The following is a 25,964-nucleotide window of genomic DNA, read 5'->3' on the forward strand; positions in this document are numbered from 1 at the left end:
CTGACGGTTCGTTGCCCTTAGCGGATGGTCGACACGTGGCCACGTCTAAAGGCTAAAATTGCTCGACGAATGAAGGGTCGAGATTCAATGTAACTCGACAGCTACGATTAGATCCCGCCTTTTCGTCTCCCATGCAAGCTTTTCCATCTGCATAGGCTTAATAAAGGGCAAGACCAGACGTACTACCTTTCCAAGGCGATAAAGGTATGTTTCAACGGGCTGGTCGACGTCTCCAAGAAGGTCCTGCACTAGAATTCTCAATTTTCCTTCTACGAGACCCGGGAGACCGGCACTTTTGCTTCGAACGTGAGTAAGACATTGATTCCCCGCATGCACAAGGGTTGCTTTCGAGCATTGTATCCGAGCTAACTCAGTTGTTTTGTTTTGCAGTTAACGTCGACCATAACTATCTTCTAGCCAGGAGCTTGCAAAGGCTGCAATGTTTTTGCTACCTTCCCGACAATTAGCATAACGTCAACAAGCTTCTCACGCTTCCTCACCTAAAAACATATGGCTTTTGTCGGGATGAGGCTAGATTCCTTACAATTTTGGAGAAAGGTTTAAGTTGTCATTTGCTCGCGTTTACTTTCCCGCGCAAATAGGTCACTCGTTCATTTGTTTCTTTCTTGTAGAGATGTAGGCCGAGAAACCCAAGGGCCTCAAGAAGAAAATGGCGGCCTCGACGACTGCCAAAAAGGAACTGGCTGCTTTGGTGACAAAGATGCTCGCGGACACCGCTGGCACGAAGCGCACCAGTGGTAAGCTTGGGGAAGGCCTAAGCACGAAAAGGCTCGTGATTGCCTCTAAGGTAGTTGGCGAGAAGAGCGTTCCTGAGCCCCAAAAGGTGCCAGTGAAGAAAATGCTCGAAATGACTAGGAGCTCGAGGAAACAGAAAAAAGCGAAAACAAATGGATTACAATTGATCTGAAATGTAATTCCGATATTTTCGTGATTGGGCGTACAGATTGCTATTGATCTAATTTTTTTTGTAATATCTAAGATCTGATATAATCCAGGAATTGATTAAATGATTGCTTAGATTATTCGCGATTAGCTTCTGTTGGGTCGAGTTATAAGTTCGATGAGCTTATGCTGGGTCGATCAAATATCATTACCAAGCTGATTCTGGATAGAGTTATATTATATCCTTATAATAGCCTGAGTTTAGCGGAAAAATCACACGAAACACATGATATCATATAGGTTATAAATCACAGGTTTTTAATTACAAAAAGTCCCAAAATGAGTGCCGTTAACGCCAACGAGATGCTGCCTCATCACGCTAATGCTTCGTCTAGATTTTGTTTTTCCGAATTCCCAACAGAAGATCTGATAGATACACATAAATCAGAAAAAGAAGACTTAGTGGGTGCATGATTGTAGGAGTTTTGGAAGAAGTGCCTCAAAATTCAATCTGATAGATGTGAGATTCAGTAATATAACTATTGCTATAACTATCACATTAACTTTGAATTAAATAATATAATTCTTTCTCGTTTTTTCCCAAATGACAAACACATAAAATTGGAGTCTAATCAAAAGACGAAATTGATTGAAAAGATGAGGGAGAATGATGAAGGAGATAAAGTCAATAGATTGATGGACCCCTGGAATGCTCTTTTAAGACCAACCCCGAGAAATTCCTTCCAAAGTTACATGCGTTTGCATGTTAAAATCAATAAAATATTACCAACCACCGCTCTCTAGCTTGAAATTTTCAACCAAAGCTGTAAAACAGTTTCCTAAGCACCAGGACTTTACACACCACCACCCACTACCATTACTTTAATGGCTTTTGCCGCTCTCGTTTCCCACCACGACCACCACCTTTACCCCTCTCTTTGACTACTCGCTTTCTTTCTTTTTCACTTTTCACACCATCAATATTTTTTATTATTATTGGTTTCAACTCACTCATCTAGTATATACTACTCTTTTTCCTTCATTTAATTCTTCACTTTCAAAATCAATACCATCATGGGTTATCTATCTTGCAATGCAGAGTCCGCAATCGCCACATGCGATACCTACAACTGGGATCTTAGAAAGAAGAAGAAAACAAGAAACAAACCTGTTATCAAGATCAAAGAGTTCTTCTACCACCAGCTAGCCTCTGCCACAAATGATTTCTCCGCCAACAGTTTTCTCGGCAAAGGCAGCCACGGTAGCGTTTACAAAGCCGTGCTTCAAGACGGGAAGCTCATCGCCGCCGTTAAAAAGACCACTTTTCACAGCCAGCCATGTACAAACTGCACCAGCCCAGCTGAAAACGAGATTGAAATTCTTTCCAGAATACAAAATCCTAGACTTGTAAATCTTATAGGCTTCTGTGTCGATGCAAAACAAAACAAATTTCTCGTTGTTGAGTACATGCCAAACGGTTCGTTATACGATTTGCTTCACTCTTCTTCTAGGCCCCCTAGTTGGACCAGGCGGGTCCGGTTCGCGTTACAGATAGCCAAAGCAATCCAAACGTTGCACTCCTCTAACCCGCCGGTGATTCACAGAGATATAAAGTCCTCCAACATTTTGATCGACGAGAATCGCAATGCAAGATTGAGCGATTTCGGTTTGGCGTTGAGAGGACACGTGGAGGATGTTAAAATAAAGTGCACGCCCCCGGCAGGTACGTTAGGCTACCTCGATCCTGGCTATCTTGCGCCGGGTGATCTGAGCACCAAGAGTGACGTGTTCAGTTTCGGTATTTTATTATTAGAAATCATTAGCGGTAGAAACGCCATTGATTTGAATTACAGTCCGCCGTCGGTGGTGGACTGGGCCGTACCGATGATCAAGCACGGCAACTTCACCGGGATATGTGATGTCAGGGTGGGCCCACCGCCCGACGCAACCGTTATTCGGAAACTCGCCGTGCTTGCCGCGCGGTGCATTAGATCTTCGGTTAAGAAGCGGCCTGAGATTTCGGAGGTCGTTGAGTATTTAAAAGAAGTTAGAAAGCGCATAGAGTCGCCACGTATTTGGAGTCATTTTCAACGGCGCGTGGAGAAATTTCAGCAGGCCGTTGAAGTAAAACATGAAGTATTTGATGGAAGCGAAGAGTTAATTAAGAGTTGTGGTAGAGTAAGTAGGGTTGGGAGTCGGAGGAACAGGAGGGTATCCAGTGTTTCGGGTGCAGAGTATGGAAGTAATGTAGCTACAAGTGGAGGAGATGATTTTGTGACTAGATCGAAATCTATTGGTTCATTTGGGGAGATCAAAATGGGAACTGGGTCACCATTGGTTAGGAGAAGGGCGCCCGGAGTGGCCGTGAAAATGCCAGTGATGATGCTGAGCAAGTCCAGGTCAATGGGAGTGTTGCAAAGTCCAGGGGTTGTGCGTTGTAATAATAAAGGGTATGTGTTTGAGTTTGGGAAGAGACCAAATTCAAGAGAGCTTGAGGTTTCCAAGTTGATGATCAGTTTAGATGAGAAACTAGAGCAGGAGAAACCATTTGTTTCATTCTAAAGGGAGAAGATTGTAACGGTAATGCTACTTTTCAACTGTGAATTTTGTGCTTTCAGGAATCAGGATACTGGTATTTTCGTTTTAAGCAACTCATATTGTTTTAATTGGAGGGAAACATTAACTATAACATGATGTGTTGTTAGATGATGGATTCCAAGTTTAAACTATAATCCGAAGTGGTATGCTCTAAATTTCCGCCTCTGCGATGAAACCATTGTCTCAGTGCATTTCAAATGCTCGAAGTTCTATTTGTTGCTGCTTCAGGACTTCACAATGAAAGGGTGGCGATGAATTATGTAGAGATCTCTACATTTGGCAAAAGCTCGTACAGGTTTTCAAATTAAACAGTAGAAACCTTATGATCGAATTAAACCAAAGAAACCGGGTGATCTCGCCTTTTCTTGATAGGAAACAAGTTTAGAGGGGGCATATTTGGATGAAATCCATCAACTGTCAACACATCATTTAGGGACTTCAGTTGTTTCAATTTCATTTGTATTTTTTGATATTCTAAGTATTTATTTGTTGTACAATATAAATTTTAAGTTTAGAGTGATTTATCCCCATTATTGTTACTTCGAGTTAAGAAAGAATGACTAAGTAGTTTCAAATATGATGATTTATATGCACCTTGCATCAGCCATCTTTTTGCTAGTATGAGGCTGGAGGTGTGGTCAAAATATGCAGAATGCTCTGGTTGATAAGAAAAAAAGAACGATAACAAACCAATGATCTTTACATTCTTTTGAAACTGTTTTAGCATCCTGAGTAGGAGAGATTGAGCATTTCATCAATTCTATGTCAGCTTAAGGAAAATTACCAAAGCAACACATACATCCAAGCAGAGGTGCACATTAAGGATCAGAGGCAGGATACATCTGCAGTGGAAACCGTGGAATGTTTCCTCTATTTTGGCTCATTCCCGGGTATTTCACATTTTATGCGGACGTGTTTAATACGACAATTGTAATTGTAAAGGATGTTGGAGGACCTCATCGTTGTATTGATGTCAAAGATTGAAACACAGTGTCTTGTATAGGTTCCACTCCGCTGAGAAATAGATATCGAGTGGCCACGTACTAAAGGGTAATGTTCTCTTGATAGCCAGCTATAATGAGAGTCCAAAATGTGGTCGTTATTGTCTGTTATTATTAATTTAACTACATTGTCCATACTAGCAGAGTCATTTTATGCTTCTAGCTAAGTTCCGAACTATTTAATGCAGTGATGTTGGATGCCATCACGGATTCTGCCCCCGTTTTGATTGCTGATATTTAGCATACTTACTTGGTTTCAGCCTCATTATATAATAATATTGTCATAGAATCAGCCTCTTCGTGTAGCAAAATGTGGTTCTTATCAATTCTGTAAAGATTGTTTGGTGGGCATCCTGCTAGTTTTCTTCTCGTTTTCTTTATCCGCCATAAAAGAATTCTGCAGATACATGACAGTTGACATGAGATAATGTTACTCACATGGATGATATAAGTGAGGGTAAAAGAAATGCTTAATGTTTTACCAGTAAAAACCTGCAGGTAATGAGAAACCTGCCACAAATGTACAGCTAGCTAGGGTGTTTCTTCGAGCCAATAAAAGCATTGACCTGCCTCCAATATTCATCAAGGTTTAGAACAATTATCCCATTTCACGTTTTATCATTCACGTGGAGATTATTTAATAATTGATTTCTTATCTATCTAGTCTTAGTCAGCAATTATTTAGTAGTTTGTATTTTACAACGGGAGTCTTTGGATGCCATGGAGAGCTCTGGATGTTTTCTTCATATGTGGTGTCCAGAGGCTACTCGCCTTATCAGTGTCCCACTTCTTAAATGATAGTTCATTCCTTTGTATTTTAATGCCTCGCTCCTGCTTGGTATTCAATTTCCTTCCATTCTATCTCAGTGAAAACTTGGGATAAATTATCAAGTAACAGGTTTTGCAATGGTCCGGTAACGTCTGTTTGATTTTCTTAGAGAAGAGGGGAAAAATAAAATTGAATCTCTTCTTGATTTGACAGCATTCGATGGATGGCATTACATAATTACTTACTTCAATTCCTATTACACAATGAAATATAGTGGTTTGTAAAACACATTATGTCAATATGTATTAGTACCAGTGTAGCAGTTTAGCTACCTGGACTTTGAATGAGGTTTGAAGCTCAACCAGCAGTCTTTCATGAATTTTCACTAAAATTACATACATCTGTGTCAGATTTACCCCTGGGTTTAGACATGCATTTATAACATCATTAATTAGACTCACCAATACGCTGCTACTGTATCTTAAACGAGTGTCAGAGCTTGACTTTCTCAGGCTGCTTAAAACTTGATGCTTCAAATGGGTTCAGAATCTCACAGTCCATTGCCTGACCGAAATTAAAATTAATGAAAAGGTAGCACTGCTATTACTATTAGGTTCATCAAAATTTCAGGTTTGCTTCAAACCCTCAAACTTGATTTCCTAATTCCACTGTGGTTGGGGGGTATTGTTGGTAAATAACCAGCTTTATTTGTCTATGAGGTTAAAGTATTGGATTTGGGCAGAGGGTTGGACCCATCAATCACTTGAAAACCTAACCAGGATCTTACTCCCGGGCATCACAGTACTTGTGGTCCAGGGGTTGGCAATGGTAGCTGCACTGCACTCCACTCTTTTTAAACAAATTCAATATGATTATGGGCCTCAACTCATTGGATAGTGATTGCACCCTGACATTTTCCATTTTTCGTATAAACACGGTCCACCTACACTCCGGCCTACTAGGGTCCAATTACTCCAGAAGAAAAACAGGGCTCTGTTACCTCATCTTAGGCTCTAAACAGCTTTATGTCATCTCAAAAGCAGAGATTGTTTATAGGGTCAGGTCCGTGAAGATATTTAACTTAAATGTTTTATTTAAGAATTTGATTTATTTCTAATCATTAAATCATTAGTTGGATCTTGTATTGATGCATATCTTGATCTAATGGGCAACAAGATTTGGCCCAATGATCTTTGTTTCAGTTTTTGGGCTTGGTCTGACCCAATTTTGTATTCTTGAACTTAAAGTTAAAGATACTGGCGTTCACTCAAAGCAAATCGATGATTTGATTACATCAACATGTGGAGGCAAGGTGTGTAATGATGTGTCAAATGATTAGGGTGTGTGTGTGGGATTAACCGACAATTTGAACGGTACGAAGCATAATATTAATTAATGAAACCTTAATCACACTTATTTTTTTACGCATTTATTGGCCACAGAGAGTAACAAAGTAACAATGTTGGGAATGGGTCCCATCCCATTACAATAACTCAATAAGCTAAATGGACCCACAACCAATGTAGGCAGGAAATGGAGATGGTGATGCGTTATTAATAAGGGTAGAATAGGAGGAGCCTTGGATTATTATTATTATTATTATTATGAGAAGAGAAAATTGATATTTAAAAAAAAAAAAAAAAAAAAAAAAAGGCTGCCAAAAGGAATGGAAATGGAAATGGAAATCAAACGGCCAGAACCACTCCACCCCTCAACACCCACGCACTCCTTTTTCTCGTCTAGTCACTATCGTTGTCCCCTCTCTCACACTAAAAAGAATCTTCCGTAGCTCGGTCTTATAGCAGGCCTCCGATTGCAGGTTCGATTGAGCTTTAGGGGGTCGACCTATGTCTGGCCGACATACTCCACATTTGGTCTTATTTCCTGCAATACCTGCAAAACTCAGAATATAAAAAGTTAGGGCAAACATGTATTTTGTGTGGTCGTGTTGCATTAAATGTGGCAGCCTTTGTCGTCAAGTTTCGTCGCGCGTGGAAGACTACAGCTGTCCACCAGCGAGGCCGAAGTGACGGCGACATCTGTTACAGTGTAACAGTCTAACGTTTCGTTGCCCCTAGCGAATGGTCGACACGTGGCCACGTCTAGGCGAAATTGCTCAACCGAATGAAAGGTCGAGATTCCATGTCTCGACAGCTACATTAGACCCCAACCTTTCGTCTCCCATCAAGCTTTTCCATCTACATAGGCTCAATAAAGGGCAGACACATACTTACTTTCCAAGGCGAGAAAGTTACGTTTCAACACGCTGGTTGATGTCCTGAAAAGGTCCTGCACTGTGATTCTCAATTTTTCTTCTACGGACCCGAAGACCAGCACTTTTGCTTCGAACGCTGAGACATTGATTCCCCACATGCACAAGGGTCGCTTTCGAGCATTGTATCGAGCTAATTGAGTTGTTTGTTTTGTTTTGTAGTTACAGTCGACCATAACTATCTTCAACCGGGAGCTTGCAGAGGCTGCAACGTTTTAGCGACCTTCTCGACGATTAGCATAACGTCAACGAGCTTCTCACGCTTCCTTACCTAAAAGCATATGGCTTTTGTTGGGACGAGGCTAGATTCCTTACAATTTTGGAGAAAGGTTTAAGTTGTCACTTGCTCGCTTTTACTTTCCAGCGCAAATGGTCGCTCGTTCATTTGTTTCTTTTCTTGCAGAGATGTGGGCAGAGAAGCCCAAGGGCCTCAGAAGAAAATGGCGCCCCAACGGCTACCAAAAAGGCACTGGCTGCTTTGGTGACGAAGATGCTCGCAGACACTGCCGGCACGAAGCGCACCGTGGTGAGCTTAGGGAAGGCCTAAGCGCAAAGAGGCTTGCGATTGCCTCTAAGGAAGTTGGGGGAAGAGTGTTCCTAAGCCCCAAAGTTTCCATGAATAAAACGCTCAATGACTGGGAGCTCGGGAAACATAGCATCTGAACAGCACGATGGCTCGAGAAAGAAGAAAGCAACTAGGCCTCAGGCAAACAGAAGTGGCCAAGCAGCAAAATGGCTTGGGCAAAGTGGTCACCACGCAGTTGGTTGCCTTCAGAAACAGCGGCAAAAGACTGACCAAGAAGAAATCCTCTCTTGCGGGCGAGGCAGGCGCTGCTGGGGGGAGTAAACCTGACTCTCTCAGTCGAAGAATAAGAAAGCAGGTGAGCGGCTCAAGTTGTGGTTGACGCATTGATCGACCACTCCCCACCATATCGGTGTTGGGGTCGTAAAGCCAAGGATTGCGTCACCCCGTGAACCTTCGTGCCGTCAGGGACTCGCCTCCCACCCAATGTTGGCTTTAACATGCATCTATGCAGCGAAGGTACCGTATGTCGCCCTATTTTATTTACATGATTCTCGCCTTTTGTTGACTTCTCTCTTTTTTAGGTTACCATGGCGGCATACTTTTATACGAGGAGTGCAACACCACTTTGAGGCACTCACAAGGGGTGGATGCTGGCAGACATGAAAGGATGCTCTGGCCAGGGCCGAGGTTGTGGAGAAAGAGAAAAGGCTAAGTAGGTTGACTTGAACGCTCAGGGAAGAATAGCGGCCTTTGGGGTCAAGGAATGGAGTTCCTTGACAAGCTTACGTAGCGAGACTGCTCGAGTGAAGGTTAAAGCTAAGGAGTAGAAACCGAGAAGAATTTGGCACAGTAGCGAAGTGCCAACAACAAGCTAAATTTGAGCTCTCCTTAGCTCAAAATGTTTCCGTGAGCTGGGAGGCCGTTCAAGTAGTCCTCGCTCGACCTTGCCCAAAAGGCGGTTGGTCGCATGAGGCCAAAGCTGAGGCCGAACAACTCAGGTTTCAAATTGAAGAGCTAAACAAGGCCATCACTACTCGGTCCTGGCAGACGTCGTCTTCCTTGTGCAGAACTATGGGAGGCTCACCCCTCGATCGATTTTCTTTCCTTCCGCGAGCTTATCAAAAGGAAGTTGAGAGGATGAAGGTCGAGCCTAAGGAATGGCCTACTGTATTCGGATAACTCCGGGACGATGGCAAGGTTAAAAGAGGTCGAGGAAGGCGAGAGAAGATTGGGCTCATGCTAAAGTTAAAGATCCGGTTCCCCCTAACCACTCTTCCCCTGACGAAGCTCTTAACCTTGACACTGCTACCATCCCTCCTGTCAGAACTGTCTCTTCCTCTTGATGGCGAGCCCCCCTGGATTACTCGAGGATGACCCCCCTGCTCCTCTAACAGCCTGAGAGATTGTTTACTCCTTTTTTTTTTAGTTAAAACAATGTAATTGAACTCAATTAATACAAGAAAAATTTTCACATCTTTCCTTTTCGAGCAATGGCTATTATATTTTTGCGGAGCCATTTCATTTGTCCTAGTTGGACTTTTATATAGATCTGAATTTGCGATAAGTCATGTGTAACTCGCTTCTTGAGAAGCTTTTTCAGATTAATGCGAGGAAATCTTATGCACCGATTAACACTTGATTCGAAGTTATTGTCTTTTTCGAGTTTCTGGTTGTTGGCTTGAGGCCGATTTCCTTCGAAGTGTTTTTTCCTTGAATTTTTTCAAGTTTAACGCCGTCGATTTAGGATTTCCATCCTGATTTATGTGAGGAAATCTTATGCGACGAGTAACTCGATTTTCAAATTTATCGTCCTTTCCGAGTTTTGGTCGCCGGCTTAGGGCTGATTTCCTTCGACGTGTTTTTTCCTTGAATTTTTTCCAAGTTTAACTTTACCGATTTAGATATTTCATCCTTCAAGAGTTGATTTTGGTGTGGCTTTTCTGAGATAAGCTGTCTTTCCTGGACCTTGACTCTGAGTTCTCTTTTGAAATATCATCGCTGAGGTCGCGATTTACAAGTTGGCAAATAAGCGCTAGTGGATTAAGACATTAACTACAACAGGAAAATTTGAATAATACATCTTTTATTGATCAAACGCTTTAGCCGGAGTGACCTTACAACGAATAGACCAGAGAAATAAGTGAAACCCGAGCTACTATTGGGAATACCTTCGCAAGTGCTCGGCATTCCAAGCTCGCATTATTGCTTTGCCGTTGAGGCGTCCAGGTGGAAGATCCTAGCGCGAGCTTCTCAGAGATCCTGAAGGACATTCCTATTTGGGTCCAAGTGCCCCCAATTCAGGTTGTGGGTACCGTAATGACCTTCCTGAGAACCAGAACGTCCACTTCAAAGTCTCTATTTTTTATTGGTATTGAAGTATTGTTTGGATCGCTGTTGACATGAGGCGAGCCTTAGCTGGGCCTTGGCCCGATGTTCTTCGATTAGGTCTAGCTCGGGCGGAAAAGATCTTCGTTTGTTTCCTTGTCGAAAACTTCTCTTCGAAATGAGTTGATCCCCACTTTAATCGACCTGCTTTACACCCGTATGACGAGAGAATCGGGTTTCACCTGTTGAACTCCTAGCGGTTGTCTTATAAGACTACAAAGCTGTGGGCAGTTCATCGGCCCACCTCCTTTCAGGGCGTCAAGCTTTTTCTTAATAGTATGCTTGATGACCTTGTTCACAGCCTCCACTTGTCTTTGGCTTGAGGCTGATAAACAGCGACGAAACTCTTCTTGATGCTGAGCTGCCCGCAGAAGGTCCTGACAGGTATGGTACCTGAACAAGGTATGATCTTATTGACTGGATCAGAATTGATGTAGGCATGATTAAAGATACTCAGCGATGAAGGTATAAAGATGCAATAAAGTAAAAGACACTGAGTTTTTAAAGTGGTTCGGCGAGGTAAACTCTGAAGCCTACGTCCACTGTTTTGTATTTGAATTGAGGTTTACAAGGTAAATTTGCGATGTTGGGGTGTTGGTCGCCCTTTGTACCGACAAAGCGAATCGTCCACCTACAGAATCATACCTATTGGGGTGGCATTGGTGAAGTGTGCTGGTTGATTCTGGCAGTTGTTTTTGGTTCCTCAGCTCAGCCACGTTTTGTTGTACCGCATGTGCAACCATTGTTCTGATCATCTCTACAGTTGGCCGTTTTCGGGTTTGATGTCCCTGCCCCCTATTAGTTGTGACGTGTTGAGTTGGTGGCACGGGTCGACGTCACCGACATCATGTTGCACTTCCTGGTGGTTTTTCCACATTTTCAAGGTTTCTGGTGGTAGTCTTTACCTGGTGTGCACCATTGTGGGTCGGATTGGGTTGGTTGCTGTGACTATTTGCCGAATACCTGAGATGTTACGGAGGCCCCTCCTTCTAGTGCCAAAAGTTGATAAAAATCTGCACCAACCAGCGAGATCCACGACCTTGCCGGGATCAAAACTGATGTGGGCGTTATAAGATGTATATATCAGTGAGAAGTATAAAGTGCATAAAGTAAAAGACAATGAGAGTTTTAAAGTGGTTCGGTGAGGTAAACTATGAAGCTTACGTCCACTATTTTGTATTTGTGTTGAGAGCTTACAATGTAAATTCTATGAAAATTTTGTAACCCATTTTTCATAATTTGAGAGGGTTTATATACAATTTGTAGGAAGAAAAAACGAAAACAAATGGATTACAATTGCTCTGAATATAATTATGATATTTTCGCGATTGGACATTGAGATTGCGCAGAGATTGCTATTGATCTAATTTTTTTTGCAATATCTAGGATTTAAATAATCGGGAATGATTAAATGATTGCTCGAATTATTCGTGACTAGTTTTTACTAGGTCGAGTTATAGCTCGACGAGCTTATGCTAGGTTGATCAAATATCGTTATCGGTTTTCTGAATCGAGTTATATCCCATATAGCCTGAGTTTAGCGAAAAAATCACACGAAACGATTGATATCTATAGGTTATAAATCACAGGTTTTAATTACAGAAAGTCCCAAAATGACTGCCGTTACCACCAACGAATGCTGCCTCATCACGCTATGCTTCATCTAGATTTTGCTTTTCCGAATTCCCAACAGAAGATCTGATTGATACACATAAATCGGAAAAAAAGCTCAGTGGGTGCATGATTGTAGGAGTTTTGGAAGAAGTGCCTCAAAATTCATATGATAGATGTGAGATTCAGTAATATAACTATCCATCATTAACTTTGAATTAAATAATATATCTTTCTCGTTTTGTCCCAAATGACAAACACATAAAATTGGAGCCTAATCAAAAGACGAAATTGATTGAAAAGATGATGGTGAATGATGAGGAGATAAGTCAATAGATTGATGGACCCCTGGAATGCTCTTTTAAGACCAACCCCGAAAATTCCTTCCAAAGTTCATGCGTTTGCATGTTAAAATCAATAAAATATTACAACACCGCTCCTAGCTTGAAATTTTCAACCAAAGCTGAAAACATTTTCCTAAGCACCAGGACTTTACACACCCCACCCACTACCAATACTTTAATGGCTTTTGCCGCTCGTTTCCCACACACACCCCCTTTACCCCTCTCTTGACTACTCGCTTTTTCTTTTCATTTTCACCCCATCAATATTTTTATTATATTGGTTTCACTCACTCATCTATGTATATACTACCTTTTTCCTTCATTTAATTCTTCCACTTTCAAAACAATACCATCATGGGTTTCTATCTTGCAATGCAGAGTCCGCAATCGCCACATGCGATACCTACAACTGGATCTATGAAAAGAAAAAGAAAACAGAAACAAACCTGTTATCAAGATCAAAGAGTTCTTCTACCACCAGCTAGCCTCTGCCACAAATATTTCTCCGCCAAGTTTTCTCGGCAAAGGCAGCCACGGTAGCGTTTACAAAGCCGTGCTTCAAGACGGGAAGCTCATCGCCGCCGTTAAAAAGACCACTTTTCACACCAGCCATGTACAAACTGCACCAGCCCAGCTGAAAACGAGATTGAAATTCTTTCCAGAATACAAAATCCTAGACTTGTAAATCTATAGGCTTCTGTGTCGATGCAAAACAAAACAAATTCCTCGTTTTTGAGTACATGCCAAACGTTCGTTATACGATTTCTTCACTCTTCTTCTAGGCCCCTATTTGGACCAGGCGGGTCCGGTTCGCGTTACAGATAGCCAAAGCAATCCAACGTTGCACTCCTCTAACCCGCCGGTGATTCACGAGATATAAAGTCCTCCAACATTTTGATCGACGAGAATCGCAATGCAAATTGAGCGATTTCGGTTTGGCGTTGAGGACACGTGGAGGATGTTTAAAATAAAGTGCACGCCCCCGGCAGGTACTTTAGGCAACCTCGATCCTGGCTATCTTGCGCCGGGTGATCTGAGCACCAAGAGTGACGTGTTCAGTTTCGGTATTTTATTATTAGAAATCATTAGCGGTAGAAACGCCATTGATTTGAATTACAGTCCGCCGTCGGTGGTGGACTGGGCCGTACCGATGATCAAGCACGGCAACTTCACCGGAATATGTGATCAGGTGGGCCCACCGCCCGACCAACCGTTATTCGGAAACTCGCCGGTGCTTGCCCGCGGTGCATTAGATCTTCGGTTAAGAAGCGGCCTGAGATTTCGGAGGTGTTGAGTATTTAAGAAGTTAGAAAGCGCATAGAGTCGCCACGTATTGGAGTCATTTTCAACGGCGCGTGGAGAAATTTCAGCAGCCGTTGAAGTAAAACATGAAGTATTTGATGGAACGAAGAGTTAATTAGAGTTGTGGTAAGTAAGTAGTTGGGAGTCGGAGGAACAGGAGGGTATCCATGTTTTCGGGTGCAGAGTATGGAAGTATGTGTAGCTACAAGTGGGAGATGATTTTGTGACTAGATCAATCTTTGGTTCATTTGGGGAGATCAAAATGGGAACTGGGTCACCATTGGTTGAGAAGGGCGCGGGAGTGGCCGTGAAAATGCCAGTGAGGATGCTGAGCAAGTCCAGTTCAATGGGAGTGTTGCAAAGCCCAGGGGTTGTGCGTTTAATAATAAAGGGTATGTGTTTGAGTTTGGAAGAGACCAAATTCAAGAGAGCTTGAGGTTTCCAAGTTGTTGATCAGTTTAGATGAGAAACTAGAGCGAGAAACCATTTGTTCATTCTAAAGGAGAAGATTGTAACGGTAATGCTACTTTTCACTGTGAATTTTTTGCTTTCAGGAATCAGGATACTGTATTTTCGTTTTAAGCAACTCAATTTGTTTTAATTGGAGGAACATTAACTATACCATGTGTTTGTGAGATGGATTCCAAGTTTAAACTATAATCCGAATGGTATGCTCTAATTTCCCCTCTGCGTGAAACCATTGTCTCAGTGCATTTCAAATGCTCGAATTTCTATTTGTGCTGCTTCAGGACTTCACAATGAAAGGGTGGCGGTGAATTATGTAGAGATCCCTACATTTGGCAAAAGCTGTACAGTTTTCAAATTAAACAGTAGAAACCTTATGATCGAATTAAACCAAGAAACCGGGTGATCTCGCCTTTTCTTGATAGAACAAGTTAGGGGGGCATATTTGGATGAAATCCATCAACTGTCACACACATCATTTAGGGATTCAGTTGTTTCAATTTCATTTGTATTTTTGATATTCTAAGTATTTATTTGTTGTACAATTAAATTTTAAGTTTAGAGTGATTTATCCCCATTATGTTATCCGAGTTAAGAAGAAGACTAAGTAGTTTCAAATATGATGATTTATATGCACCTTGCATCGCCATCTTTTTGCTAGTAGAGGCTGGAGGTGTGGTCAAAATATCAGAATGCTCTGTTGATAAGAAAAAAGAACGATAACAAACCAATGATCTTTACATTCTTTTGAAACTGTTTAAGCATCCTGAGTAGGAGATGAGCATTTCATCAATTCTATGTAGCTTAAGGAAAATTACCAAGCACACAAACATCCAAGCAGAGGTGCAATTAAGATCAGGGGCAGGATCAATCTGCATGGAAACCGTGGAATGTTTCCTCTATTTTGGCTCATTCCCGGTATTTCACATTTTATGCGGCGTGTTTAATACGACAATTGAATTGTAAAGGATGTTGAGGACCTCATCGTGTATTGATGCCAAAGATTGAAACACAGTGTCTTGTATAGTTCCACTCCGCTGAGGAATAGATATCGAGTGGCCACGTACTAAAGGTACTGTTTCTCTATACAAGTTGATCAGCAATCCAAGTAGTAATATTTCAATTGCAGGTGATAATAGAAATTAGATTAAGCGACTACTGTAAACAGTAAAATCTATAGTTGATTCAGAAAAGATGGATCTTGTAAAAAGCAAGTCACTTATAATTGGATGAACTTGCACAAAGAGAAAGCACGAACGTAAAGGCTTAGGTGACACCAGTGTGGTGTTTGCCATAGGTACTCCGACACTCAAGTCAATATAGGTGAAAGTATTTTAGTAAGGGTTGAGAACAAGAAAATGTTTACCATTATGTGGTTAGGGTAAAACTAGCACAAAATGGCTGGTGCACAGCTTTGTGGTGGCTAAGGGTGATAAAGTTAGTCGGAACTAACTTTTATGGCGAAAAAAAAAAAAAAAAAAAACAGTGATTCTTGAGAGCAAGAATTTAGGAGCTGTAGCTATGGGTGATTTTTGAATGATTAATGAGAGGCTAGGGAGTTCGAATGAGGAAGGAACTCTTGTTCCTTGCCTTTATCGGTTCAATAGCCAAACTCATGGAAAGAGCTGACTTGTAGAATGGGTTGGCCCATATAATGTTCCTTCTTACAAATGAGTCATCCCATAGGATGGTAAATCTATAAGATGGATTTAAGCGTAAATATAATTAGAATTAGGTTAAGAAACTAGGTTGTAATATGTTTATTTTTTGTTATTAGATCTAACAAAGACCAATACGAATTTTGGCTCATACGACAGCCAATTTATAATGTTACCTATTTCATTATCTCGAGTCCTAGATTTGATATAAACTTTACCAGTAAAAAAATAAATAAATAAAGGGATTTTGTTTAAAACCTTAAAATTCAAGCATGCTAAAGGAATATTGTGAATGGGTGAGCATGTGGCATGTGCGAGAGTTGCATCAAAGTAGAAATGACAGATTCCGAGGGCTAAGCTTTTTGTGGGCCAATTTCATTGTTACTTTTTAAATTTTAATCATCAATTAATTCGAGGCAATACATATCTCAATAACATGGGATTCCAAAATGACAATTTCCTTAGGGCCACAATAAACTTTTCTTAAGCATTCCTAATTTATACTCTGCATCATGTGCTTCTTCTAAAATATTCTACATTCCTTTTGTTTATTTCTATCAAACATACACAAGTTCCACATGAAAACACTGTAAATTTTATATTTTAACTTGAATTTAATGTCTTCACATACGCATAAAAATCAAACTAACAAATTAATATATTCAATTAGTTATGATATTTACTATTTTTAAATGAAAAAAAAAAATAACTCCATTGCAATATGATACTTTTCGTATCTCTCTAAATAGATCCATGCATGGTCCAACAACTTTGTTACCCATGTACCATATCTCCTTCATAATTCTTGCAAAATAAAATATATGATTTATAACTAGCATCCACCATCCAATAAAAGTAGATAAACAAGAATAATGATGGGGCACCTAAGCACCTTTGCATCCTATCATATATAATCTTTTTGGCTTTTACTTTTTAAAATGTTTCTCCCATATCACTTGGTTCATGAATGTAAACACGTCGTTTCATTTGAATCTAATTAGCCATTCAACTGAAATAATCACAACCATGATTGCGTTCCTTTATGCCACCATTTGATGGATCTTATTATTAGAAACATTACATATAAAAGAGGTTTCCAACTTGAAAGCTTGCGAAACTAGATCACATATTCAAAATTATTTTAACATGATGATCTGGGTGAATCCAGTCCAATTTCTTTGATTTCACCCCACCTCAAAATAATATTAGCAAATACCCACCTAATAACCATAATCAAACTCACAATTTAATTTATACGTTTTGCCTGCGGAGTTGTGTTATGGGTATCCATATGATTAGCTGGATATCATCATGTTGATACAAAAATCTGCACCAATCAGCGAAATTCGATCGACCTTGCCAGGATCGGAACTGATGTGGACGTGATTAAAGATAATCAGCAATAAAGGTATAAAGATGCAATAAAGTAAAAGAGAATGAGAGTTTTTAAAGTGGTTTGGCGAGGTAAACTTTAAAGCATACGTCTACTGTTTTGTATTTGCGGTGAGTGATTACAATGTAAATTCTATGAAAATCTTGTAACCACTTTTTCATAATTTGAGGGGGTTTATATACAAGATTTGTAGGAAGAAAAAAGCAAAAACAAAAGGATTACAATTGATCTGAAATGTAATTATGATATTCTCGTGATTGGGTGCAGAGATTGTTGTTGATCTAATCTTTTTCGCAATATCTACGATAAGAAATAATCCGGGAATTGATTAAATGATTGCTCGGGTTATTCGCGACTAGCTTCTTTTGGGTCGAGCTACAGCTTGATGAGCTTATGCTGGGTTGATCAAACATTGTTGTCGAGCTGGTTCTGGGTTGAGCTATATCCTCACGATAGTCCGAGCTTGGCAACATCTACCCCTAGTGTTCGATGCTCGTTTCGGGCTTCGAAGACTATTGTTCGATTTGATGTCAAGCTCGGTCTTATTAGCAGGCCTCCGATTGCAGGTTCGATTGAGCTTTAGGGGTCGACCTTATGTCTGGCCGACATACTCCACATTTGGGTCTTTATTTCCTGCAATACCTGACAAAACTCAGAATATAAAAAGTTAGGGCAAACATGTAATTTTTGTGTGGTCGTGTTGCATTAAATGTGGCAGCCTTTGTCAGTCAAGTTTCGTCGCGCGTGGAAGACTACAGCTGTCCACGAGCGAGGCCGAAGTGACGTGCGACATCTGTTATCAGTGTAACAGTCTAACGGTTCGTTGCCCCTAGCGAATGGTCGACACGTGGCCACGTCTAAAGGCTGAAATTGCTCAACGAATGAAAGGTCGAGATTCCATGTAACTCGACAGCTACGATTAGACCCCAACCTTTCGTCTCCCATGCAAGCTTTTCCATCTACATAGGCTCAATAAAGGGCAAGACCAGACATACTTACTTTCCAAGGCGAGAAAGGTACGTTTCAACGAGCTGGTTGATGTCCTGAAAAAGGTCCTGCACTGTGATTCTCAATTTTTCTTCTACGAGACCCGGAAGACCAGCACTTTTGCTTCGAACGCGAGTAAGACATTGATTCCCCACATGCACAAGGGTCGCTTTCGAGCATTGTATCTGAGCTAATTGAGTTGTTTTGTTTTGTTTTGTAGTTAACGTCGACCATAACTATCTTCCAACCGGGAGCTTGCAGAGGCTGCAACGTTTTAGCGACCTTCTCGACGATTAGCATAACGTCAACGAGCTTCTCACGCTTCCTTACCTAAAAGCATATGGCTTTTGTTGGGACGAGGCTAGATTCCTTACAATTTTGGAGAAAGGTTTAAGTTGTCACTTGCTCGCTTTTACTTTCCAGCGCAAATAGGTCGCTCGTTCATTTGTTTCTTTTCTTGCAGAGATGTGGGCAGAGAAGCCCAAGGGCCTCAAGAAGAAAATGGCGGCCCCAACGGCTACCAAAAAGGCACTGGCTGCTTTGGTGACGAAGATGCTCGCAGACACTGCCGGCACGAAGCGCACCGGTGGTGAGCTTAGGGAAGGCCTAAGCGCAAAGAGGCTTGCGATTGCCTCTAAGGAAGTTGGTGGGAAGAGTGTTCCTAAGCCCCAAAAGTTTCCAATGAATAAAACGCTCGAAATGACTGGGAGCTCGAGGAAACATAAAGCATCTGAACAGCACGATGGCTCGAGAAAGAAGAAAGCAACTAGGCCTCAGGCAAACAGAAGGTGGCCAAGCAGCAAAATGGCTTGGGCAAAGTGGTCACCACGCAGTTGGTTGCCTTCAGAAAACAGCGGCAAAAGACTTGACCAAGAAGAAATCCTCTCTTGCGGGCGAGGCAGGCGCTGCTGGGGGGAGTAAACCTGACTCATCTCAGTCGAAGAATAAGAAAGCAGGTGAAGCGGCTCAAGTTGTGGTTGACGCATTGATCGACCAACTCCCCGACCATATCGGTGTTGGGGTCGTAATAGCCAAGGATTGCGTCACCCCGTGAACCTTCGTGGCCGTCAGGGACTCGCCTCCCACCCAAATGTTGGCTTTAACATGCATCTATGCAGCGAAGGTACCGATAGTTCGCCCCTATTTTATTTACATGATATCCTCGCCTTTTGTTGACTTCTCATCTTCTATTTTTAGGTTACCATGGCGGGCATACTTTTATACGAGGAGTGCAACACCACTTTAGAGGGCACTCACAAGGGGTGGATGCTGGCAAAGACAGTGAAGGAGGATGCTCTGGCCAGGGCCGAGGTTGTGGAGAAAGAGAAAAAGGCTAAGTAGGTTGAGCTTGAACGGCTCAGGGAAGAAGTAGCGGCCTTTGGGGTCAAGGAAATGGAGTTCCTTGACAAGCTTAACGTAAGCGAGACTGCTCGAGTGAAGGTTAAAGCTAAGGAGTAGAAACCGAGAAGAATTTGGCACAGTAGCGAAGTGCCAACAACAAGCTAAATTTTGAGCTCTCCTTAGCTCAAAATGTTTCCGTGAGCTGGGAGGCCAAGTTCAAGTAGTCCTCGCTCGACCTTGCCCAAAAGGCGGTTGGTCGGCATGAGGCCAAAGCTGAGGCCGAACAACTCAGGTTTCAAATTGAAGAGCTAAACAAGGCCATCACTACTCGGTCCTGGCAGACGTCGGTCTTCCTTGTGCAGAAGCTATGGGAGGCTCACCCCTCGATCGAATTTTCTTTCCTTCCGCGAGCTTATCAAAAGGAAGTTGAGAGGATGAAGGTCGAAGCCTAAGGAATGGCCTACGTGTATTCGGATAACTCCGAGGACGATGGCAAGGGTTAAGAAGAGGTCGAGGAAGGCGGAGAGAAGATTGGGCTCATGCTAAAAGTTAAAGATCCGGTTCCCCCTAACCACTCTTCCCCTGAGCGAAGCTCTTAACCTTGGAGACACTGCTACCATCCCTCCTGTCGAGGAACTGTCTCTTCCTCTTGATGGCGAGCCCCCCTGGATTACTCGAGGATGACCCCCCTGCTCCTCTAACAGCCTGAGAGATTGTTTACTCCTATTTTTTTTAGTTAAAACAATGTAATTGAACTCAATTAATACAAGAAAAATTTTCATCATTTCCTTTTCGAGCAATGGCTATTATATTTTTGCGGAGCCATTTCATTTGTCCTAGTTGGACTTTTAATATAAGATCTGAATTTGCGATAAGTCATGTGTAACTCGCTTCTTGAGAAGCTTTTTCAGATTAATGCGAGGAAATCTTATGCACCGATTAACTTTGATTTCGAAGTTATTGTTCTTTTCGAGTTTCTGGTTGTTGGCTTGAGGCCGATTTCCTTCGAAGTGTTTTTTCCTTGAATTTTTTCAAGTTTAACGCCGTCGATTTAGGATTTTCCATCCTGATTTATGTGAGGAAATCTTATGCGACGAGTAACTTCGATTTTCAAATTTATCGTCCTTTCCGAGTTTTGGTCGCCGGCTTAGGGCTGATTTCCTTCGACGTGTTTTTTCCTTGAATTTTTTCCAAGTTTAACTTTACCGATTTAGGATATTTCATCCTTCAAGAGTTGGATTTTGGTGTGGCTTTTCTGAGATAAGCTGTCTTTCCTGGACTCTTGACTCTGAGTTCTCTTTTGAAATATCATCGCTGAGGTCGCGATTTACAAGTTGGCAAATAAGCGCTAGTGGATTAAAGACATTAACTACAAACAAGGAAAATTATGAATAATACATCTTTTATTGATCAAACGCTTTAGCCGCGAGTGACCTTACAACGAATAAAGACCAGAGAAATAAGTGAAACCCGAGCTACTGATTGGGAATACCTTCGCAAGTGCTCGGCATTCCAAGCTCGCATTATTGCTTTGCCGTTGAGGCGTTCCAGGTGGAAAGATCCTAGCGCGAGCTTCTCAGAGATCCTGAAAGGACATTCCTATTTGGGTCCAAGTGCCCCCAAATTCAGGTTGTGGGTACCGTAGATGACCTTCCTGAGAACCAGAACGTCCACTTCAAAGTCTCTATTTTTTATTTTGGTATTGAAGTATTGTTTGGATCGCTGTTGACATGAGGCGAGCCTTAGCTGGGACTTGGCCCGATGTTCTTCGATTAGGTCTAGCCTCGGGCGGAAAAGATCTTCGTTTGTTTCCTTGTCGAAAACTTCTCTTCGAAATGAGTTGATCCCCACTTTAATCGAGGCCATTGCTTTACACCCGTATGACAGAGAGAATCGGGTTTCACCTGTTGAACTCCTAGCGGTTGTCTTATAAGACTACAAAGCTGTGGGCAGTTCATCGGCCCACCTCCCTTTCAGGGCGTCAAGCTTTTTCTTAATAGTATGCTTGATGACCTTGTTCACAGCCTCCACTTGTCTGTTGGCTTGAGGCTGATAAACAGCGACGAAACTCTTCTTGATGCTGAGCTGCTCGCAGAAGGTCCTGAACAAGGTATGGTACCTGAACAAGGTATGATACTTATTTGACTGGATCAGAATTGATGTAGGCATGATTAAAGATACTCAGCGATGAAGGTATAAAGATGCAATAAAGTAAAAGACACTGAGAGTTTTTAAAGTGGTTCGGCGAGGTAAACTCTGAAGCCTACGTCCACTGTTTTGTATTTGAATTGAGAGGTTACAAGGTAAATTTGCGATGTTGGGGGTGTTGGTCGCCCTTTGTACCGACAAAGCGAATCGTCCACCTACAGAATTCATACCTATTGGGGTGGCATTGGTGAAGTGTGACTGGTTAAGATTCTGGGCAGTTGGTTGTTGGTTCCTCAGCTCAGCCACGTTTTGTTGTACCGCATGTGCAACCATTGTTCTGATCATCTCTACCAGTTGGCCGTTTTCGGGGTTTGATGTCCCTGCCCCCTAGTAGTTTGTGACGTGTTGAGTTGGTGGCACGGGTGGTCGACGTCCAACGACATCATGTTGCACTTCCTGGTGGGTGGTTTCCACATTTTCAAGGTTTCTGGTGGTAGTCTTTGACCTGGTGTGCACCATTGTGGGTCTGGATTGGGTTGGTTGCTGTGACTATTTGCCGAAATACCTGAGATGTTGACGGAGGCCCCTCCTTCTAGTGCCAAAATGTTGATATAGAAATCTGCACCAACCAGCGAGATCCGATCGACCTTGCCGGGATCAAAACTGATGTGGGCGTGATTAAAGATATATAATCAGTGATGAAGGTATAAAGATGCAATAAAGTAAAAGACAATGAGAGTTTTTAAAGTGGTTCGGTGAGGTAAACTATGAAGCTTACGTCCACTATTTTGTATTTGTGTTGAGAGCTTACAATGTAAATTCTATGAAAATTTTGTAACCCATTTTTCATAATTTGAGAGGGTTTATATACAAGATTTGTAGGAAGAAAAAAACGAAAACAAATGGATTACAATTGCTCTGAAATATAATTATGATATTTTCGCGATTGGACATTGAGATTGCGCAGAGATTGCTATTGATCTAATTTTTTTTGCAATATCTAGGATTTGAAATAATTCGGGAATTGATTAAATGATTGCTCGAATTATTCGTGACTAGTTTTTACTAGGTCGAGTTATAGCTCGACGAGCTTATGCTAGGTTGATCAAATATCGTTATCGAGTTGATTCTGAATCGAGTTATATCCCCATAATAGCCTGAGTTTAGCGAAAAAATCACACGAAACGATTGATATCATATAGGTTATAAATCACAGGTTTTTAATTACAGAAAGTCCCAAAATGACTGCCGTTAACACCAACGAGATGCTGCCTCATCACGCTAATGCTTCATCTAGATTTTGCTTTTCCGAATTCCCAACAGAAGATCTGATTGATACACATAAATCGGAAAAAGAAGGCTCAGTGGGTGCATGATTGTAGGAGTTTTGGAAGAAGTGCCTCAAAATTCAATATGATAGATGTGAGATTCAGTAATATAACTATCACATTAACTTTGAATTAAATAATATAATTCTTTCTCGTTTTGTCCCAAATGACAAACACATAAAATTGGAGCCTAATCAAAAGACGAAATTGATTGAAAAGATGATGGTGAATGATGAAGGAGATAAAGTCAATAGATTGATGGACCCCTGGAATGCTCTTTTAAGACCAACCCCGAGAAATTCCTTCCAAAGTTGCATGCGTTTGCATGTTAAAATCAATAAAATATTACCAACCACCGCTCTCTAGCTTGAAATTTTCAACCAAAGCTGTAAAACAGTTTCCTAAGCACCAGGACTTTACACACCACCACCCACTACCATTACTTTAATGGCTTTTGCCGCTCTCGTTTCCCACCACGACCACCACCTTTACCCCTCTCTTTGACTACTCGCTTTCTTTCTTTTTCACTTTTCACACCATCAATATTTTTTATTATTATTGGTTTCAACTCACTCATCTAGTATATACTACTCTTTTTCCTTCATTTAATTCTTCACTTTCAAAATCAATACCATCATGGGTTATCTATCTTGCAATGCAGAGTCCGCAATCGCCACATGCGATACCTACAACTGGGATCTTAGAAAGAAGAAGAAAACAAGAAACAAACCTGTTATCAAGATCAAAGAGTTCTTCTACCACCAGCTAGCCTCTGCCACAAATGATTTCTCCGCCAACAGTTTTCTCGGCAAAGGCAGCCACGGTAGCGTTTACAAAGCCGTGCTTCAAGACGGGAAGCTCATCGCCGCCGTTAAAAAGACCACTTTTCACAGCCAGCCATGTACAAACTGCACCAGCCCAGCTGAAAACGAGATTGAAATTCTTTCCAGAATACAAAATCCTAGACTTGTAAATCTTATAGGCTTCTGTGTCGATGCAAAACAAAACAAATTTCTCGTTGTTGAGTACATGCCAAACGGTTCGTTATACGATTTGCTTCACTCTTCTTCTAGGCCCCCTAGTTGGACCAGGCGGGTCCGGTTCGCGTTACAGATAGCCAAAGCAATCCAAACGTTGCACTCCTCTAACCCGCCGGTGATTCACAGAGATATAAAGTCCTCCAACATTTTGATCGACGAGAATCGCAATGCAAGATTGAGCGATTTCGGTTTGGCGTTGAGAGGACACGTGGAGGATGTTAAAATAAAGTGCACGCCCCCGGCAGGTACGTTAGGCTACCTCGATCCTGGCTATCTTGCGCCGGGTGATCTGAGCACCAAGAGTGACGTGTTCAGTTTCGGTATTTTATTATTAGAAATCATTAGCGGTAGAAACGCCATTGATTTGAATTACAGTCCGCCGTCGGTGGTGGACTGGGCCGTACCGATGATCAAGCACGGCAACTTCACCGGGATATGTGATGTCAGGGTGGGCCCACCGCCCGACGCAACCGTTATTCGGAAACTCGCCGTGCTTGCCGCGCGGTGCATTAGATCTTCGGTTAAGAAGCGGCCTGAGATTTCGGAGGTCGTTGAGTATTTAAAAGAAGTTAGAAAGCGCATAGAGTCGCCACGTATTTGGAGTCATTTTCAACGGCGCGTGGAGAAATTTCAGCAGGCCGTTGAAGTAAAACATGAAGTATTTGATGGAAGCGAAGAGTTAATTAAGAGTTGTGGTAGAGTAAGTAGGGTTGGGAGTCGGAGGAACAGGAGGGTATCCAGTGTTTCGGGTGCAGAGTATGGAAGTAATGTAGCTACAAGTGGAGGAGATGATTTTGTGACTAGATCGAAATCTATTGGTTCATTTGGGGAGATCAAAATGGGAACTGGGTCACCATTGGTTAGGAGAAGGGCGCCCGGAGTGGCCGTGAAAATGCCAGTGATGATGCTGAGCAAGTCCAGGTCAATGGGAGTGTTGCAAAGTCCAGGGGTTGTGCGTTGTAATAATAAAGGGTATGTGTTTGAGTTTGGGAAGAGACCAAATTCAAGAGAGCTTGAGGTTTCCAAGTTGATGATCAGTTTAGATGAGAAACTAGAGCAGGAGAAACCATTTGTTTCATTCTAAAGGGAGAAGATTGTAACGGTAATGCTACTTTTCAACTGTGAATTTTGTGCTTTCAGGAATCAGGATACTGGTATTTTCGTTTTAAGCAACTCATATTGTTTTAATTGGAGGGAAACATTAACTATAACATGATGTGTTGTTAGATGATGGATTCCAAGTTTAAACTATAATCCGAAGTGGTATGCTCTAAATTTCCGCCTCTGCGATGAAACCATTGTCTCAGTGCATTTCAAATGCTCGAAGTTCTATTTGTTGCTGCTTCAGGACTTCACAATGAAAGGGTGGCGATGAATTATGTAGAGATCTCTACATTTGGCAAAAGCTCGTACAGGTTTTCAAATTAAACAGTAGAAACCTTATGATCGAATTAAACCAAAGAAACCGGGTGATCTCGCCTTTTCTTGATAGGAAACAAGTTTAGAGGGGGCATATTTGGATGAAATCCATCAACTGTCAACACATCATTTAGGGACTTCAGTTGTTTCAATTTCATTTGTATTTTTTGATATTCTAAGTATTTATTTGTTGTACAATATAAATTTTAAGTTTAGAGTGATTTATCCCCATTATTGTTACTTCGAGTTAAGAAAGAATGACTAAGTAGTTTCAAATATGATGATTTATATGCACCTTGCATCAGCCATCTTTTTGCTAGTATGAGGCTGGAGGTGTGGTCAAAATATGCAGAATGCTCTGGTTGATAAGAAAAAAAGAACGATAACAAACCAATGATCTTTACATTCTTTTGAAACTGTTTTAGCATCCTGAGTAGGAGAGATTGAGCATTTCATCAATTCTATGTCAGCTTA

The 25,964-nt window shown here is 41.6% G+C and overlaps 2 protein-coding genes and 1 pseudogene across 7 annotated transcripts; all 3 read left to right on the forward strand.

Moving 5' to 3' along the window:
- Positions 1–1,696: 1,696 nt before the first annotated feature.
- LOC116138533 (serine/threonine-protein kinase-like protein At1g28390) lies at positions 1,697–14,481 on the forward strand. 4 transcript variants are annotated; one of them, XM_031424243.1, is made up of 3 exons: positions 1,697–3,483; positions 6,811–6,813; positions 14,348–14,481. In XM_031424243.1, exon 1 carries the CDS (start codon positions 1,978–1,980, stop codon positions 3,463–3,465), a length of 1,488 nt encoding a protein of 495 aa, XP_031280103.1. In that variant the 5' UTR covers positions 1,697–1,977; the 3' UTR covers positions 3,466–3,483; positions 6,811–6,813; positions 14,348–14,481. The 4 variants fall into 4 exon arrangements, 3 of the variants coding, with proteins under 3 accessions (XP_031280103.1, XP_031280101.1, XP_031280102.1); XR_004129308.1 differs by lacking the exons at positions 6,811–6,813; positions 14,348–14,481 and adding an exon at positions 3,689–4,032 and having other exon boundaries at positions 1,697–3,575; XM_031424241.1 differs by lacking the exons at positions 6,811–6,813; positions 14,348–14,481 and adding an exon at positions 3,609–4,032.
- On the forward strand, positions 8,215–13,703 carry LOC116138494 (annotated as a pseudogene).
- An 8,781-nt stretch (positions 14,482–23,262) lies between the features above and the next one.
- LOC116138535 (serine/threonine-protein kinase-like protein At1g28390) lies at positions 23,263–25,722 on the forward strand. Of its 3 annotated transcripts, none has more exons than XM_031424245.1 (2): positions 23,263–25,173; positions 25,299–25,722. In XM_031424245.1, exon 1 carries the CDS (start codon positions 23,668–23,670, stop codon positions 25,153–25,155), a length of 1,488 nt encoding a protein of 495 aa, XP_031280105.1. In that variant the 5' UTR covers positions 23,263–23,667; the 3' UTR covers positions 25,156–25,173; positions 25,299–25,722. The 3 variants fall into 3 exon arrangements, 2 of the variants coding, with proteins under 2 accessions (XP_031280105.1, XP_031280106.1); XM_031424246.1 differs by having other exon boundaries at positions 25,379–25,722; XR_004129309.1 differs by having other exon boundaries at positions 23,264–25,265; positions 25,379–25,722.
- Positions 25,723–25,964: the final 242 nt, after the last annotated feature.

The sequence above is a fragment of the Pistacia vera genome, unplaced genomic scaffold (assembly GCF_008641045.1).
Source record: "Pistacia vera cultivar Batoury unplaced genomic scaffold, PisVer_v2 Contig341, whole genome shotgun sequence".
NCBI lineage: Eukaryota > Viridiplantae > Streptophyta > Magnoliopsida > Sapindales > Anacardiaceae > Pistacia > Pistacia vera.